At 38.8% G+C, this 15,331-nt stretch overlaps 1 protein-coding gene across 1 annotated transcript; it reads left to right on the top strand.

Annotated features, from left to right (window-relative positions):
- The first annotated feature begins 12,403 nt into the window (after window positions 1-12,403).
- On the top strand, window positions 12,404-13,782 carry LOC119555935 (fructose-bisphosphate aldolase). Its single transcript, XM_037867641.1, has 3 exons — window positions 12,404-13,293; window positions 13,355-13,554; window positions 13,618-13,782. The coding sequence occupies exons 1-3, from the start codon at window positions 12,495-12,497 to the stop codon at window positions 13,711-13,713; spliced, it is 1,095 nt and encodes a 364-aa protein (XP_037723569.1). The 5' UTR covers window positions 12,404-12,494; the 3' UTR covers window positions 13,714-13,782.
- The last annotated feature ends 1,549 nt before the right edge of the window (window positions 13,783-15,331 follow it).

The raw sequence follows: 15,331 nt of genomic DNA, 5'->3' as shown, positions 1-15,331 counted from the left end.
TTTTTTAACCACATTGGGATACACTTTACCCAAAAATATAACCATTTTGATGTTTTATTTAGAAATCTTACTTAGTTTTAAAAGAAGTTATACTCTTGTCATTTTTTTGGATATAGAAACCCCTTAAAGTTGTATATATTTTAGAAAAAATTAGGGACTTAAAAACAACTCAATTATAAATCGAAAATTTCTTAATTAAGTTCTAAGAAAACTATATATTCATGTAGATTCAAAAAGCTTATTCAGATTAAAATGCTTTAAGCAATACGAATTTATTTTTCTGAGTGCAACAAAGAGAGTATCTGAGTATGGGGCATGCAACTTAATGGCATGCAAGTGCGGTCCCCTTTCCCCACTCACAAACTTCTTACCAACACCCCACCGCCCACACAACCCATCCAAAAGTTGGCATGGGACTGCATGTGTAAAGCCTTTAATTGGTATTTGCTTTGTGCAGGTGTCGCAATAAGGATTTAAATGCACACTCACCCGCAAAACAGCACACCTCTACGAATGTGTGTATATGCATTTATGGCCACTTGAATTTCATGCATTTTGCGGCCCAGGTGACACAGAAATCAAGTTGGAATTGTCGCACTTAAGCTGCTGAAACTGAAATCCGATAATTTCACCAAGGTCGGTTCACAAAACATGCGTCACTGGCTGCACACGATCGAAGGAAAATATTTTTAATTGACATTTAAATGTAAACATGCAGGTAAGCCATTTAAAGCCGCATTCAAATAAAGGCAATATTAATTTGATATATATGAAATTATTAAATTGACACAAGCGGTTTAACTTTTAATATTTTTATTGAGTTAAAATAAGTTGTGGGTAAACGTTGCACTTGGTTGAACAACTATATTTTCTTTTTTTTTAATTATTAAAGCTAATGCTAAGCTTCTTCCTAGTTTTAATATGTGATATAATATTTTGCTTAGTTATAAGAATTATAATAAATATATTTCTTTAGTTCATAAGGGGAAACCTTATATATTGGTTTAAATATTTTAAATTCTACTTACTATTATTAAATATTTTTATTCTATAATATATGCTCTCTTTTTTCCCTACTGGTCTTTCAATATCAAGTCCGTTGGCAAGCAGTTCGCGCCACTTGCTGCCACCTGGGCTTTCTGCGAGTACGTTAAACTTTCCCGACGACGTCCCAACACCTTTTTCCACCCACCTCCCCCCCAATTTCGGTTGTTAACCCAGCCACCCACCAACCCACACACAGACCATGGCCAGACCTTAAACCACCTCGATTTTCCTGGCCAAACTTCAAGTCCTGTGCAGAAAGCACCCGCACTTGCAGTGAGTTATTAAGTAAAATGAGTGAGTGCACACACGACACCGCACCCACACCGATGCAGCCACACCCACACCTGCGCACTCAGGCACTCATACACGTGCATTAATTGTAGTCAACATGTTTTTGGTGCTTAGAACTCGACGCTAAATTAGAATTATGCAATTACGGCTCATTTGCGCTGCACACGGCTGCTGTTGTCGCTGCTGGAAAAACACTTAAAAACAATTAGAGTGCTTATTGAAATTCTAGCTGACAACATGCGAGCTGCATGAAAAACTAATGCGAACATTTTAATTATTTATGCATCTCTCTCTGAACACGCAATGAGGCAAATTGTTTTCTAAATCGCAATGCCAACGCTCGGCGATTATTTTCTACCATTTCTCTGACAATTTCCATTTGTCATTCGTCGGCTGCCACGGATGACTAATTTTAAAATTGTGCTAATATTTATTTTGCTACAAATAAAATTCTATAGTAGATATAAACTAGCTTAAAATAATTTTCCAACCAATGTCATAAATAGTCAACATTAATTTAAATTCAAAATATCAATTAATTCCAATAGTAACAATAGTAAGTTAAATCTTATAATTTCTTTTGTCAACCTATACTAAAAATTAAATCGTCAATCATTTCTGCAAAGTAAAAACTCCAAATTTCTTAAATATTGCAAATTAGAAATATCTATGTTAACGAATCAGTTGTAGAATCTCTTGGTTTTGCAAAAGCTCCAAAAAAAATCAAACTTATCCCTCACTTGCAAAAATATTGTCAAGTTGTATCCACTTGACTCAGTTATTGGTCACATTTGTGTGGCAACATAGGCCAAACAAAGTTGTTAAATTTTTTGCATACTTCATTTCGGTCATTTCCTGAGAGATATTTCCAATTGAAATCGAAAATTGGACGAGCGACACGAAACCAATAAAGGCCCAGGGTAAACAAATATTTCTAAAATAAACAAACAAAATCTCCTCACTGGACTTGTATAAATCGAAAATATGGCTGGAAAGCAATCTGCTTCCAAAAAGAAAAGAAAAATAAATATCTTTGGACTGAGTGACATGACCGAAAAAATATTTGGCAAATCTGAACAATAAATAAAGCCCAAATCAATAGTTTCTTTGATAAGAAAATCTTCGATTTAATCAGCGCCATTTTAGTCTGCAGATTTAATTAAAGCTACACTGTTGTTTGGAATTTACATATAACTCTTTTATAAATAGGCATTTTTTACATGCTACCAATGTTGAATATAACAACGCATTGTTTGAATTTATCTTTATTTCATAGCACCTACACGTGACTGCCCAAATATTATTGTGTAGCTGCATCGATAGAACACCTATCAAATGCAGGAGATACAATACCAGCGGCATAAACTAAACAACTAAACAAGCGACAAGGCAATTTAAATACAAACAAGCACGCAAAATTCGGTAGACCAACAAATGTTTGAGTGTTTGGAAATGGGAATGGGATTGGAAACATCGTTGACGTCGACACACAATTAACTTCAAAATACTCCAAGCCATGTTAAGTGTCAATTAGCCAGAGCCATGGCTTGCCAGCCATGAATGCGAAATCATGCGGCTAAAATATCAAACATTCACAAGTATTTACATATGCAGATATAATTTTATATATAATTGCGTATGCTAAACAAGTTAGCCAAGCTGATTATCGCCTCCAGATAGACAGGCCAACAAAATTGCAGGGAAATAATGAGATCTGCTATCAAGATGGCTTGCTGGGGAATGTCTAAATACGAGAAGACCTATCAAGTTTAATGTGGGCAACCAGTGAGATCATCACGGAGCTCATCAAAGTCAGCCGGCGATATTAAATATATCTGCCTTGTGGGATTTATTTTCCCCAAAAACGAAAATCAAACCCAAACAATTCCATCATAAAAAGCCAATAATTTATTTGGGACAGACATTTAAAGTTTCTCGGCCAAATTATATATTAAAAAAGTTTCAATGAAGGCGAGCCTTCAACTAAATGACTTTTGCTTTTGACTTGAACTCACATAATCTGCAAACATTTCATTTCTAATAACCAACAGACCCAAAATGGTCAAAACAGCGGCAATAAATAAAATCGAATATCGGAAAAAAATCAAAAATGATATTGGTAAAACATGGAATGACCAAATATAATATGCAGACCTCAGAACAATAAAAGTGGACAGCCAAAAAATTTGGGCAAAACAAAACCGAAACACACGGCCGGCGAATACAGCAAAAATCGTGTCCAAGTGCCACGTTTTGTTTGGTCTAAGCGACAGGGCGGGATAGGGCCATGACCCCGCCCCCTTTTTTTTGGCCATACTGTACTCCCACAATCCTGAATCCCCCTCCTAACCAGATCCATCGGTTATGTTTGGCCCGGCACGCTTTTGCAAACAAAACGCCGTTGTTTGTGTTTCCCACATGCGCTGACAATATCGCAACAATGTCGGTCGACAACATCCAAAGAACAACGAACGGTGCTTCACTGCTGCCCCAAACTGCTGCTAAAAGAAAAGCGCCCGAAAAAAGGAGGAAAATCAAATGGCAGGCAAAAAACTCCATGATGGAAATTTCTGCAGGAAATGCACAGGAAAAAAAGTTTGTTAAAACAGATGAAACCGATCTTAGTTCATAAAAAATCGATATGACTGGTATGACATGTATTAAAATAAATTTCCTCTTTTTAATTGATGTATTGCTTTAATAATACTATCTATAGCGTTCAGTAAAACGGATACAGTTATAAAATAAGAAATATAATATAAGTATATGCTAAAATAATACTAAAAAACTACTATTTATTTTTAACATGTTATATACCTGCTTTATATTTTTAAAAAGGTCTAATCTTGGTCGTATCTTAAAGAAACTATTAAAAATCTTTCAAATTGATTAAAACAATATATTTCAAGTGAGGTACCTATTTTTTCCAGTGCCTCCCCGTAAACAATTGGCGGAATGACACTAATGGCAGCTCCACTTTTGCATAGCCCAGTGTCTTCCGCTTCTCCGGGCTGCTTCTGAGACAAGAAAATCGAGTGCAGAGGCAATAAAAGGCCAATAACAATGCAATAATCATAATAATACCAATGGCAAACCAGCCAGTCGGCAAATGTTGCTGCCGCAACAGCAACTTGCAACTGGCGACTGGCAACTGGCAACTAGCAACCAGTGGCAACAGTTTGCTGCAGTATCAGCAATAAAAGTTGTAACAATTATCATTTGAAAGTGCATTGTTCCAGTTGTCAGATGCGGCGCCTAAGTACTTGCAACAACAACTGGAATAGCTCGTGCCACAAGCAACACAGCAACAACAATTGTCTACGTCAGCGACGGGTAAAATTAATATGCACAATCCGCTGCAATTGCAATTTGTTGAAGAAACAATGAAGCGCGCAGGCAGCAAAAAGAAATATTTTACATATTGTCGCATAAATTTCAAAACGATAATCACCAAAGAATATCAATTAGTTGGGTGCTCCTCTGCCCTGCGGCCTTTAAATCTTTTGTTTAATGTGGAGCAGAGCCCACATGTAATGAGTTATAGATTTGACTTCCAGTGATATATGACTAAGCCTGAAATTAATTTGTTCCATGCACAGGGAATACTTAATGGAATCAGCCAGCTTCGATGACAAATGAAAGCTGCTGTTTTTGGCGAAGAGAGAGATTTTGTGAACTCACTTTCTAAGTATTCAATCTAGACCCGATAAAGCCCTTGCTGTCAGGATGCGAGTGCAATTAAAACCAATACAGAGCAATTAGCCCCAGTGGCCATAACCTGTCTGCCGGCTGCTCCCTGTTGGCTTTTAATAATGAAACCACATAAATCTTTTCATTAAAGTTCAATTAATCAACAGCCTTCCTGTCACTGCGCATAAATCTCATAATGCACCCACCCACACATGTGGCTTTGGGCCCTGGGTTCCGACTGCAGAATGCAGAATGCAGACACGGATGCACAGACACAAAGCATGGGCCCATGGAGCCCGAGTCCCGATTCCCGCTTCCCGGCTCCATCCAAGTTATTTGTCACCATTTCCCCATTTCCACATTTCCCAGCCGACAACCGACTACCGACTGCATATGCACCCCCCAATGGCTTCGCCAAACAAATGTGCCATGTGTTGTACTTACAACGAAATTTACCACGCCCACGGCTTAGCCACCTCCCGCCACGCCCCCTTGACCAACGCCCCCTTCCTAATACTCAGGCGGACAGGTAATAAAACTGAGCGGCTACAAACATTTGCATTCGAGATGGCTGCGTGATTTTCTTACAAAAGGGAAAAAAGAAGGTACAAATGGGAGCCTTTTGGAATTTCGTTGACTTAAATTGTGAGCTTTATTACCATTATAAGTTTTAAATATGCTTTAAAATACTTTATTTCGTGTATAACATTTTTTCCAAGAGTTCATTGATTTTTTTAAAAATACCCTTAGATATAATATTTTGATTAACAAGAGAACACATTGTCTAAATTAAGAAAATGTTGTATAATATTTTTTTAAATACGAGAATAATCTTGCTTAACTAATACTTTAATTAAAATTAATAAAGTGCCCTTATTTTAGGTTATTTTGTAACTAATAATGTACTAAGTATTAATAATGAACATATTAAAATCAAATACTTTATTACCGAACAGGATAAAGAATTTTCTAGAAAGGTTAAGCAAGTTTTCATATAGATTTCTATGAAATATAGTATAAATTTTGTAAGGAACAAATTGAATTCCAATTAAATTTCCTTGTGTAGAAGGCCTAATCGGAAGTGGCTAAGCCAGGCTAAGGATCCATGGACTTCTCCCTAATCGTGTCACGCAGCCAGAGGCCATTTTCGGATTAGATGGAACAACAAGGAGCATCGAACACCCAGGTGACCACCAATTCCTCGCAGCCTGATTACATTTGCCCCATTTTGGGTGGATGAACAGGGGCTGGCAGGTGCACGGCAAGGGCGTATTATGGTTTGTGTTTCTGCTGGGCAATTAACAAGCAATAAAAGCATGCAGCCAGCAGCCAAGTTGACAAATGCTAACAGACCATCGAAGGGAAAATCGTGTGAAAATCGGAGGATAATCGAGGGAAAACCGGAGGGCGGGCAGTGCAATTAACACAAAGGTTTCGCAACGCCCTGCTGAATAAAGTGTCCCTGGCGGTGCCCGATTGATTTGGTGGCACGTCTTTGGCCTGAACTCTTGCCAAACGAGACGCTGCACTCTGAATGCCAAATTCGCTGTGGACTGACACCTGCGCTCCGCTGCCCGAGTCGCTTTTGGCTTTTTATGAATGAAAAACTTGAGTCACTGGCCGGAATCGCGTGGGTGGCCCACCGCCCACCGCCAAAAAGGCCAAAATGCAAATGCACAAAAAGACCAAGACTGCAGTGGGTAACGCCAACAACAACGAAAACAATATGCCAGCGACAACAGCAGCAAAAGTGTTACACGACTTTACGAGCACATTCATTGACTGCAAATCAAAACGTGCGCCACGCCAACGCCAACGATATCGTTCACATCCACTTTTGTGCACAGGGAAAAATATTGTGTCCCTTAAAAAATATAACCAAGAAAAATATATTGCTAAGAAACAGATTCCGACTTTAAAAATGTATGAGTACTTTTCATAAAAAAGCACAGGAAAATATATTGTATCCATTTGTAGTGTATGTAAACTTTTTTAAAAGACCCAAAAAAAATACTGCGACAAATTACAAATTTAATAAAACTAAAAAAGATATATATTACTAACAAAATCATTTCGTAGTTTAAATAAATATAAAATGATTTTTTAGTACAACATTAAAGCCCTTAATGATATTTTTCAGTTCAGAGATCCAGTTCGGGGCTTATAAAATGTAAAGAAAATATTTCACAAAATATATTCCTGTTTTTCCAGTGCACTCACCTCAAGTTCGTAGCAAGTTGAACGCCAACGCCGATAGCAATTACCAGGTGACTGCTAACTGGCAAGGTTATGGCTCTCACAGAAACGCCGCGCAAATGTTTGGCATACCACACACACAAATACCTCCAGGCATTACGCATACGCACTGCATGCCAAGCCAAAAAGGTTTTTAATTTTTATTTCTGAGCGCATTACCAGGAACAGCACTTTTAAATTATTGAGTGTGAAGCATTTAACATTTCGGGGCGGAATGTGTTGGCTGGAACAATGGTTATTAGCGGGCAGAAAACAGAAAATCAGAAGACATCTTAATAGGGTTTCTAGCTTCAGTCCACTGTATGGGAAATTTGAGTAAAAATGTCTTTAAATAAATTATTTGTTTTTGATATGACTAAGAATAATCCATTTTGTATTAGGAATCAACTCTCTATCTACACTAGAACTCTTAAAACAGCTTAATAAATGTGAGAAAAATTAAAAATATTTATTACATTTGATTACATGTTGTAAGCTACAGTTGGAATAAGGTAAACTAAATGTAGATAACCTAAAAAAAAATGTTTTTTATTCACTTAAAGTATATCCCATTCAGTTTTAAACACCAAGTGATCAGAATAAAAATTCCTTTAAAATACTCTGTAAAATTCTTCAGTCTGGTATTTAAAAGATACTTTTATTTCCTCGATTTGTAGCCACTGTTCCGGCGATACCCCCTCGCCTGTTTGTTCCGCACACAGTTTAAAAATAATTGTTATTGGGCCGGGTCCAACGCCTCCTGAGTCCACCTCCGAAACGAGGTCCTACCCCTCCTGGATCCTGCTGGAATTTCCTGATGCTGCTCCTGCAGCCAGGCCATTGTCGGTGCTAAATGTCGCACGCACATAAGCGAAATTATGTGAGGCATTTTTAACGACTGATATGCGCCGGGCGCGATATGGCAAACACACTGCACAGCCCGTGGGCCCATAAAAAAATACGTCGCGAAATTGAAACTGCCGCCCAAGTTGGCCATTTTACATGCCCGCCGCCCATTTTGGCCCACAGACGGTAAACGCGGCAAACGCATGGCCGATGTACGTGAGATTGGGCCGCCGTTAATTGGTAAAAATTGGGCAGAGCCCCGCCCAAGTACTTCAGCGATAATGCGTAAATTTTAATGAAAACTGAAAGTACGAAAATACGAAAACAAAAACGCACTTCTTTCCCGGGTCGTAAACTTTGGTCCTCTGTGCAATCGCCTGGAAGTTGATTTAATGAAGATTTCACAAAATGAGCCTTCAGCCGTCGCCGTCTGACATGTTGGGTAGACCAGTGTATATGGTATATCATCATTATTAAGATTTAGATATTGAAGTATATGTGTTTGGCACGTGTCCTGTCTGTCAGATCGTGCTGCTGGAATTTCAATCGGAGGTCTTTATGAACACAAATTTTAAAGAGCCTCCAAAGTGTGAGTTATGGGGAATAAATTCGATAAGCTTAGCTAAATGAAGAACAAAGCTGATAAACTAAATATAAATGGATTTATATAACGGCCCAATGCAATGAGCTATCTTGTCACAAATATTTTAATGAACTATAACGACGAAATGTTTAATAACAAACATTATCATGCATGATTTAAATTTATAATATTTGATTCAAGGTAGAAAATATAAGATATGATATTAGTTATGTTTTCTTCAAACATTTGATGAAAAATATAATATTAAAATAAAAGCTTAAAATCTCTATACTTACCATTTTCATGTTAAAAACTAAACAAACTGGAATGTAAAAAAAAGCAAAACAATAAATGTTTCTATCTAATATGAAATATTTGGATTTACACCTTTTTTTGTAGAGCTCTTCTTGTCTTATTTTTTAATTATATCAAATACGTTATCAAACAAGCTGATACAAACGAAGCTAAAGTTGAGTGGATAAATATTGGGACTTTCCCTACCAATTTACTAGTAAATTTATTTACATTTCATTGGTGGTTTCCACAACAGGGATCCAAATTATGCAGAAAGTGGCTGCCCACCTACAAGACACCCAATCACGCTGGCCCCAATCATAAATCCCTGTCCAAGCCCAAAGACCAACACTCATTTCCATATCGAACAATGCAGATGCAGTGGCAAATCGGAGAATCGGCAACACAATGGTTTGTTACAACATGACCACACAAGCCTTTTCGCGCCAAGAAATGCCAAAGCAAACACCCCGGGCCGTGTGCCTAATTATGCAACAATATGGCCTCAAAGACGGCTCTCTCCATCCTATATCCTTTTTTAGGCAAATTAAGCACAATGGCCGGGCCAAAATGAGATACGAACACAAGAAATTATGAACAACAAGCGAACGCAACACGATAGCGAAATTATGAACGTGATTAATTCATAGATGGCGTCTGGCGCCTGTTTGGCCATTGTTTTTGGCCAGCACTGCAGTTTGGCTTTTAGGATATAGTGGGGGGATGTAGTAGGGGGATATAGCAGCACGATCCACGACAATAGCCAGCCGTGGCCTGCAGTTGACATCCACGAACGATGTGGCCAAAAAGCTAAATATGATTATGTGCGCTCGATTTAATCTCAGTCTGGCCAACTTCCCTCCTTCGCTTTATTTTATTGATTTTCCTCCTATTTTGTTGGATTTACTTTAAGTGTGTGTGCAACATATGCGAGGCAGGCGCATTAAAAATGAAGAGATTTTCCTTGAAAATTATGTCTGCGTATGGTTTTTGGTCACAACGACTGTGTGCTCAAAATTGAAAATCCAAAATCGTAAAAAAATGCACCAAGAGCGTGAGTAAGTCCCCCGCCCACTTCTAAGTCGCCCCACGCACACACAAAATCAAGAAACCCAAAAAAAATAAAAGAAAAACTACCACTCCAAGTAGTTGCCGGATTAGAGACGTCAGTACAGTGGCTTTAGTCTGATAAAGAGTCGGAAAACCAATGAAAAAATTGGCTACTTAATTTGGTAATAACAATAATTACGCCTGGCTGACTAAACGCTGACCAGCAGCCAATTTAATATTGAAAAGCCCGGAGCCAAGTGGCTGTCCATTGAATTCCCTCACCGATTTTGTGGGTATTACCAGCTGGTAATGCTCATTGCTTTGGTGTTTGGAGAAAGAGCCGAAGATAGTAAAAAGCCAATTACCGAAACTTTATAATTGGATAAAACTGGGAAGAGGGGTATTAATAGTTCAAGGAAATGGATGTTCGGCGGGTTGTTTAAGGGGTATAATATGGGTATACTTAAAGTAATATCAATCAGTATAAAAAACCGTTGACATGCCTAGGTTTTACTATATAGCTATAGAGTTAAAGAAGACTGTATACTTATCATTTCTTTTTTAAAGAGAAAAGTCTTAAACTTATTTATTTTTATAATACTTATAGAAGTTAAATGTACCTAACTTTATTGAGAAATGCAAAAAGAAAAAATACAGGAAAAAATAGTATACTTTTAAAAATAGTTGTAAATGGTACTACTTAAATGTGAACCTAAAAAATAAAGATTAAAAGACCATTTTTCCATACATAGAGCATCTTTTGTATACCCAATTTCTGTCAAAGCAGTTAAAGGACGGGAGCAAAGTAATTTTTATAGAACTTACATTTAATTCTGTTATAAAAGTAAAGGTAATAGTTTTTATATAATTTAAAGTTTTATAATAATAAATAATTTTAGCTTGTTTACCCTACATTCGAAGCTTTAAAAATAAATTTCACCGACTTTTCCCGCACATAGAGCATCCCATTTTCGTTGCGTCAATTAGGTTTCCTCTCCGATTTCAATTAAAACGTTTATAGATAATCAATTAATAATTCGAAGCCCCTTTTCGAGTAACCGGTGGTTACTTTACTGGCCGGCTGACTCAGCCACGCTCAATTAGGTGCAAAGACATCTCGGCTGGCTGAGCTCCGACCGAAGTCGAGGATTTTCGGTTTCGCAGTTGATCATATTTATTGGCGTTGCGATTAGGCTCGGCGGACCCGATCCAAGCCGATCCGATCCGGCGTCTTGCCTCTGGCCTAATTGGGGGATCTAAACTTGAATATTGATGACGGTGTCGGATCGAAACGGCAGTAAAAAAACAGACACACAATCCAAAATGCGATGCAATTGTTGGCTGCTACTAACCGTGTTGTCTGATATTTATCGTACTTAATTTTTCGATGTGTTTTGCTGTCTTGGCTATTTTTGGAGAATTTCACGTACGAGACTCATAATTCGTGCGATAATTTACACAAAATTAGGCAACTGTCTAGCCAGCGAACCATTTAAAGCTTTTGGGGCACTCCGATGCGTTTCCCACGCCAATTAGAATTAGTCGCCGGATCGAGCCGAGTTCAATTGCATTTCGAGTGGACTTCGAGGTCTCTCGAATAATTGCAGGAGAAAATTGGGGAATTCAATTTACGCCCGGCAAATGGTCTGCAAAATTCAACATCACCTTTTATTCCACTTTGTATCGCCTCTCTTTTTATGACACTGTTCACGGCTTCCGCTTATAATTTGTGTTAACAAAACTTTAGCCATAAAACGTCCAAAGTGAAACTCATAAAACGAAAAATTTTCGGTGCGGTCAGATATAATTAATGTGGGGCAAGTTTATTCTTCCAGCGGTTAATCTTCCACTCTAATCTCGGGCTCTGGCTCCTGAAGTTTTTGACTCCCATACTCTGCCAGGGCAATTAAAAGTCTAATTAGAATGTCATTAGACGGAGGCAAGTGCTAAATGGTCAGGTAGTATTCAAGTATCACAATAAATCAAAGTGCTCCATCTTGATTTGAAAATATGTAAATAATTGGCCAATAAAAGGAACTGATAGCAAGCATTTTGAATTATTAATTTTGGAAAGAGCGTATAATTATACTAAGTGAAGTACGGTTTTACCTTAAAGGCTAATATAGATATTTCCAAAGTCCAAATAAAGTATCTTTACATTATAAAACTTTGATAAGGTAGGTGGTATTTGGCCAGATATTAAATTAAACTATATAAAAGAGAAGTTAAAAAAAATGTATATCAAGTAATTCTACTCTAGTGGTTAATAAATCTGTGAAACTAAACTTTTATAAATTTTTTGATTCTTAGAAAATAATTGTTGATACCAAATATATAATGTATTGAGTTCCCATGATTTTTACCTCACATATTTTAGCATTTCGTAAATCCCCTTTGGCAGCTCTAGCTCTGCTCCCAAAAACCACTTTCGGCAAGTCCAAATTTAAAGTCCACCGAAATGACGACGCATTTCTACTACCCCAACAAGGAGCTGCAGGAGGAGCTGACCTGCATTTCGAAGGCATTGGTGGCACCTGGAAAAGGCATCCTGGCGGCCGACGAGTCGAGTGCGGTGATGGGCAAGCGATTTCAGCTGATTGGGGTGGAAAACACGGAGGAGAACCGCCGTATATATAGGCAAATGCTGTTCACCACCGATCCAAAGATATCGGAGAATATATCTGGGGTGATATTCTACCACGAAACATTGCATCAACGGACGGATGATGGCTTGCCCTTTGTAGAGGCCCTAAGAAAGAAGGGTATCCTCACGGGAATCAAGGTGGACAAACACTTTTCACCGCTTTTTGGCTCCGAGGATGAGTTTACCACCCAGGGTCTAGATGATCTGGCCAATCGGTGTGCCCAGTACAAGAAAGAGGGTTGCAGCTTCGCCAAGTGGCGATGTATCCTGAAGATCACCAAGAACACTCCTTCACCACAGGCTATTTTGGAAAATGCGAACGTGATGGCCCGATATGCGGCTATCTGCCAATCGCAGAGATTAGTGCCCATCATCAGTCCCGAGGTCCTGGCCACCGGAGATCATGACCTAGATCGTTGCCAGAAGGTCAATGAAATTCTACTGGCTGGTGTGTATAAGGCCCTCAGTGATCACCACGTCTTCCTCGAGGGAACTCTTCTGCAGCCCAGCATGGTGGTGCCCGGTCTACAGAGTAACAAAAACCATCCACCATCGGATATTGGAATGGCCACAGTTCTCTCTATCAGGAGAACTGTTCCTCCAGCTGTTATGGGTGATGCTTCCTTTATAAATTATATAATATTTTCTTAATTTATACTTTCCTTTCTATCCAGGAGTCCTTTTCTGCAGTGGTGCTCAGTCTGAAGAGGAGGCCTCAGTTAATTTGAATGCCATTAACAATGTACCCCTCTGCAAACCCTGGGCCATGAGTTTCGCCTTCGATCGGGCTCTTCAGACCTCTATTCTGAGGACTTGGGGTGGCAAAAAGGAGCAGATCACCCATGCTCAAAATGAGCTTATCAAGCGATGCAGGGTGGGTGTAGACTACTAAGTATTTACTTTTTAAATTAATATTCTTCTTCCTAAAACCAATTAGGCAAACGGTCTGGCCAGCATTGGAAAATATATAGTTGGCTCTGTGGAAAGCTCAGCGGGCACCGAAAGACTCATTCAAGAAGCCGTCGAATTCTAGGGACTCACTCAATATTAGTTAGGACTTTAAATTTTGAGTAGAGTTAAATTAAAAAAAATGTTAATCATATATAAACAGATATTCATTTGTCGAAGAAACTTTTGATTAATATAATATATCCTATTTTTGGAAGAAAGATGACACACTTGTGCTTGTGGATCGAATCAATTCTTTATTTAACTATAAGTTTTTATTTTATTAATCTGTTTTTATATCTGAGTGCTTTTCCTGGCGTGGGCGCGTTAAACTGCTCCTCGGTGACTTCTGGCAGCCACTTGACCGCAGGCCGCGTGTTTGATGCCAACCAGTCGGGCTTAACAAGTCGAAATATTGTTAACAAGCCCGAAAAGAGCAACATGGCTCTTGGAGCGGAGTGTCGGCTTAATCCGCGGAGATTACCAGACGACCGCGCGACACGCAGCTGCGTTCAGAGGTTCGCAGTTCCAGAGCTCCGCTGCAGCTTAATTAACGCAGGCGCATGCCAAAAACCAAAACGACGGCTATGTGCAACAGCAACAGCAACATCTACAGCAGCAACACCAACAGCAGCAACATCAACCCCGGGTTGAGTGTTTCGACTTAATCAGGCGGTTCAGAGCCGCTCAAGTTGGTGTCATGTTGTTGGCAAATTAGTCAGGCTGCCACCAGGAATCATGGTTGTGGAGGGGAGACGGGGAAGAGGAGGGGCGGCTTGCACACAAATCGCAATAATTAAAATTAAAGCAGTCACTAAGTTATAGCCTCGCCTTTCGCTGCAACGTCAACTCCTCCCAGTTGTCACGCACAGAATTTTTAAGCAGCCAAGGGGCCAAGTTTTCCGTTGTGTGTAAGGACTTGCATATACTTTGTATTATTAAAAATTTTTTAAAACAAATTATACAACATTTATAGTTTAAAAAATTGTTTAGAATCTTTATTGTATTTTAGAACATTTTTTTAACAGCTACAATATTTATTTAAACTTAAAAAAAATAATATCTGAAGATCTTTGTTGATTTAAATTAATATTTTGATATATCAATAATACCAAACATGGTTCTATTGTTATAAAATATCTTAATTCCTTACTCTGCACAAAATATTTAAAATATTATTTGAACCATTTTTTAACTCTCTCATCATTTCCTTACCATATTCCAGGGTACTTTTCAGGAAGTTTTGACCCCTTTAAACTGTTGTCTTTCCACCTGCAGCTTCGAGCGGTGGTTTGTGGTTAATGCAATCGTCGTGTATCCCAGGGCCGTGGGATGGAGTCCCCGTGATCCGGATCCGTCAGCACCCTCAGCCCCCGAACTCCCCCACTCGAATTTAATTCTCGGTCCCAATCAGGCCAACGCGTACGACATGTCATGTTAATTGGGCCCCCGTCCATAGTATATATACACTTGCGAATGTATTCGCGCGTGGCCGGTTGTGCTTGTGTGTAAATTGCCATTATGCTCATGTTTGCTTAATATGTGGCACACAACAACACCCACCGAGTTCCGCTCGATTCCCGGCCATATAGCAATGGCCATAGCCACATATACGTACTATAACGACGGCAGCACGCGACGCGTCAGGCCAATTAAAGCCAAATTATGGCAGCGCTTTTTTAATCACATGCATCGCTCTTCGC

This window comes from Drosophila subpulchrella, chromosome 3R (assembly GCF_014743375.2).
Source record: "Drosophila subpulchrella strain 33 F10 #4 breed RU33 chromosome 3R, RU_Dsub_v1.1 Primary Assembly, whole genome shotgun sequence".
Lineage (NCBI taxonomy): Eukaryota > Metazoa > Arthropoda > Insecta > Diptera > Drosophilidae > Drosophila > Drosophila subpulchrella.
This window is presented reverse-complemented; position numbering and strand designations above follow the sequence as displayed.

Coding starts and splice junctions, on each gene's coding strand:
- LOC119555935 (XM_037867641.1), top strand. CDS start 12,495: ATGACGACGCATTTCTACTACCCCAACAAGGAGCTGCAGGAGGAGCTG. Junction 13,294..13,354: donor TGTTCCTCCAGCTGTTATGG/GTGATGCTTCCT, acceptor CTTTCTATCCAG/GAGTCCTTTTCTGCAGTGGT. Junction 13,555..13,617: donor AGCTTATCAAGCGATGCAGG/GTGGGTGTAGAC, acceptor AAAACCAATTAG/GCAAACGGTCTGGCCAGCAT.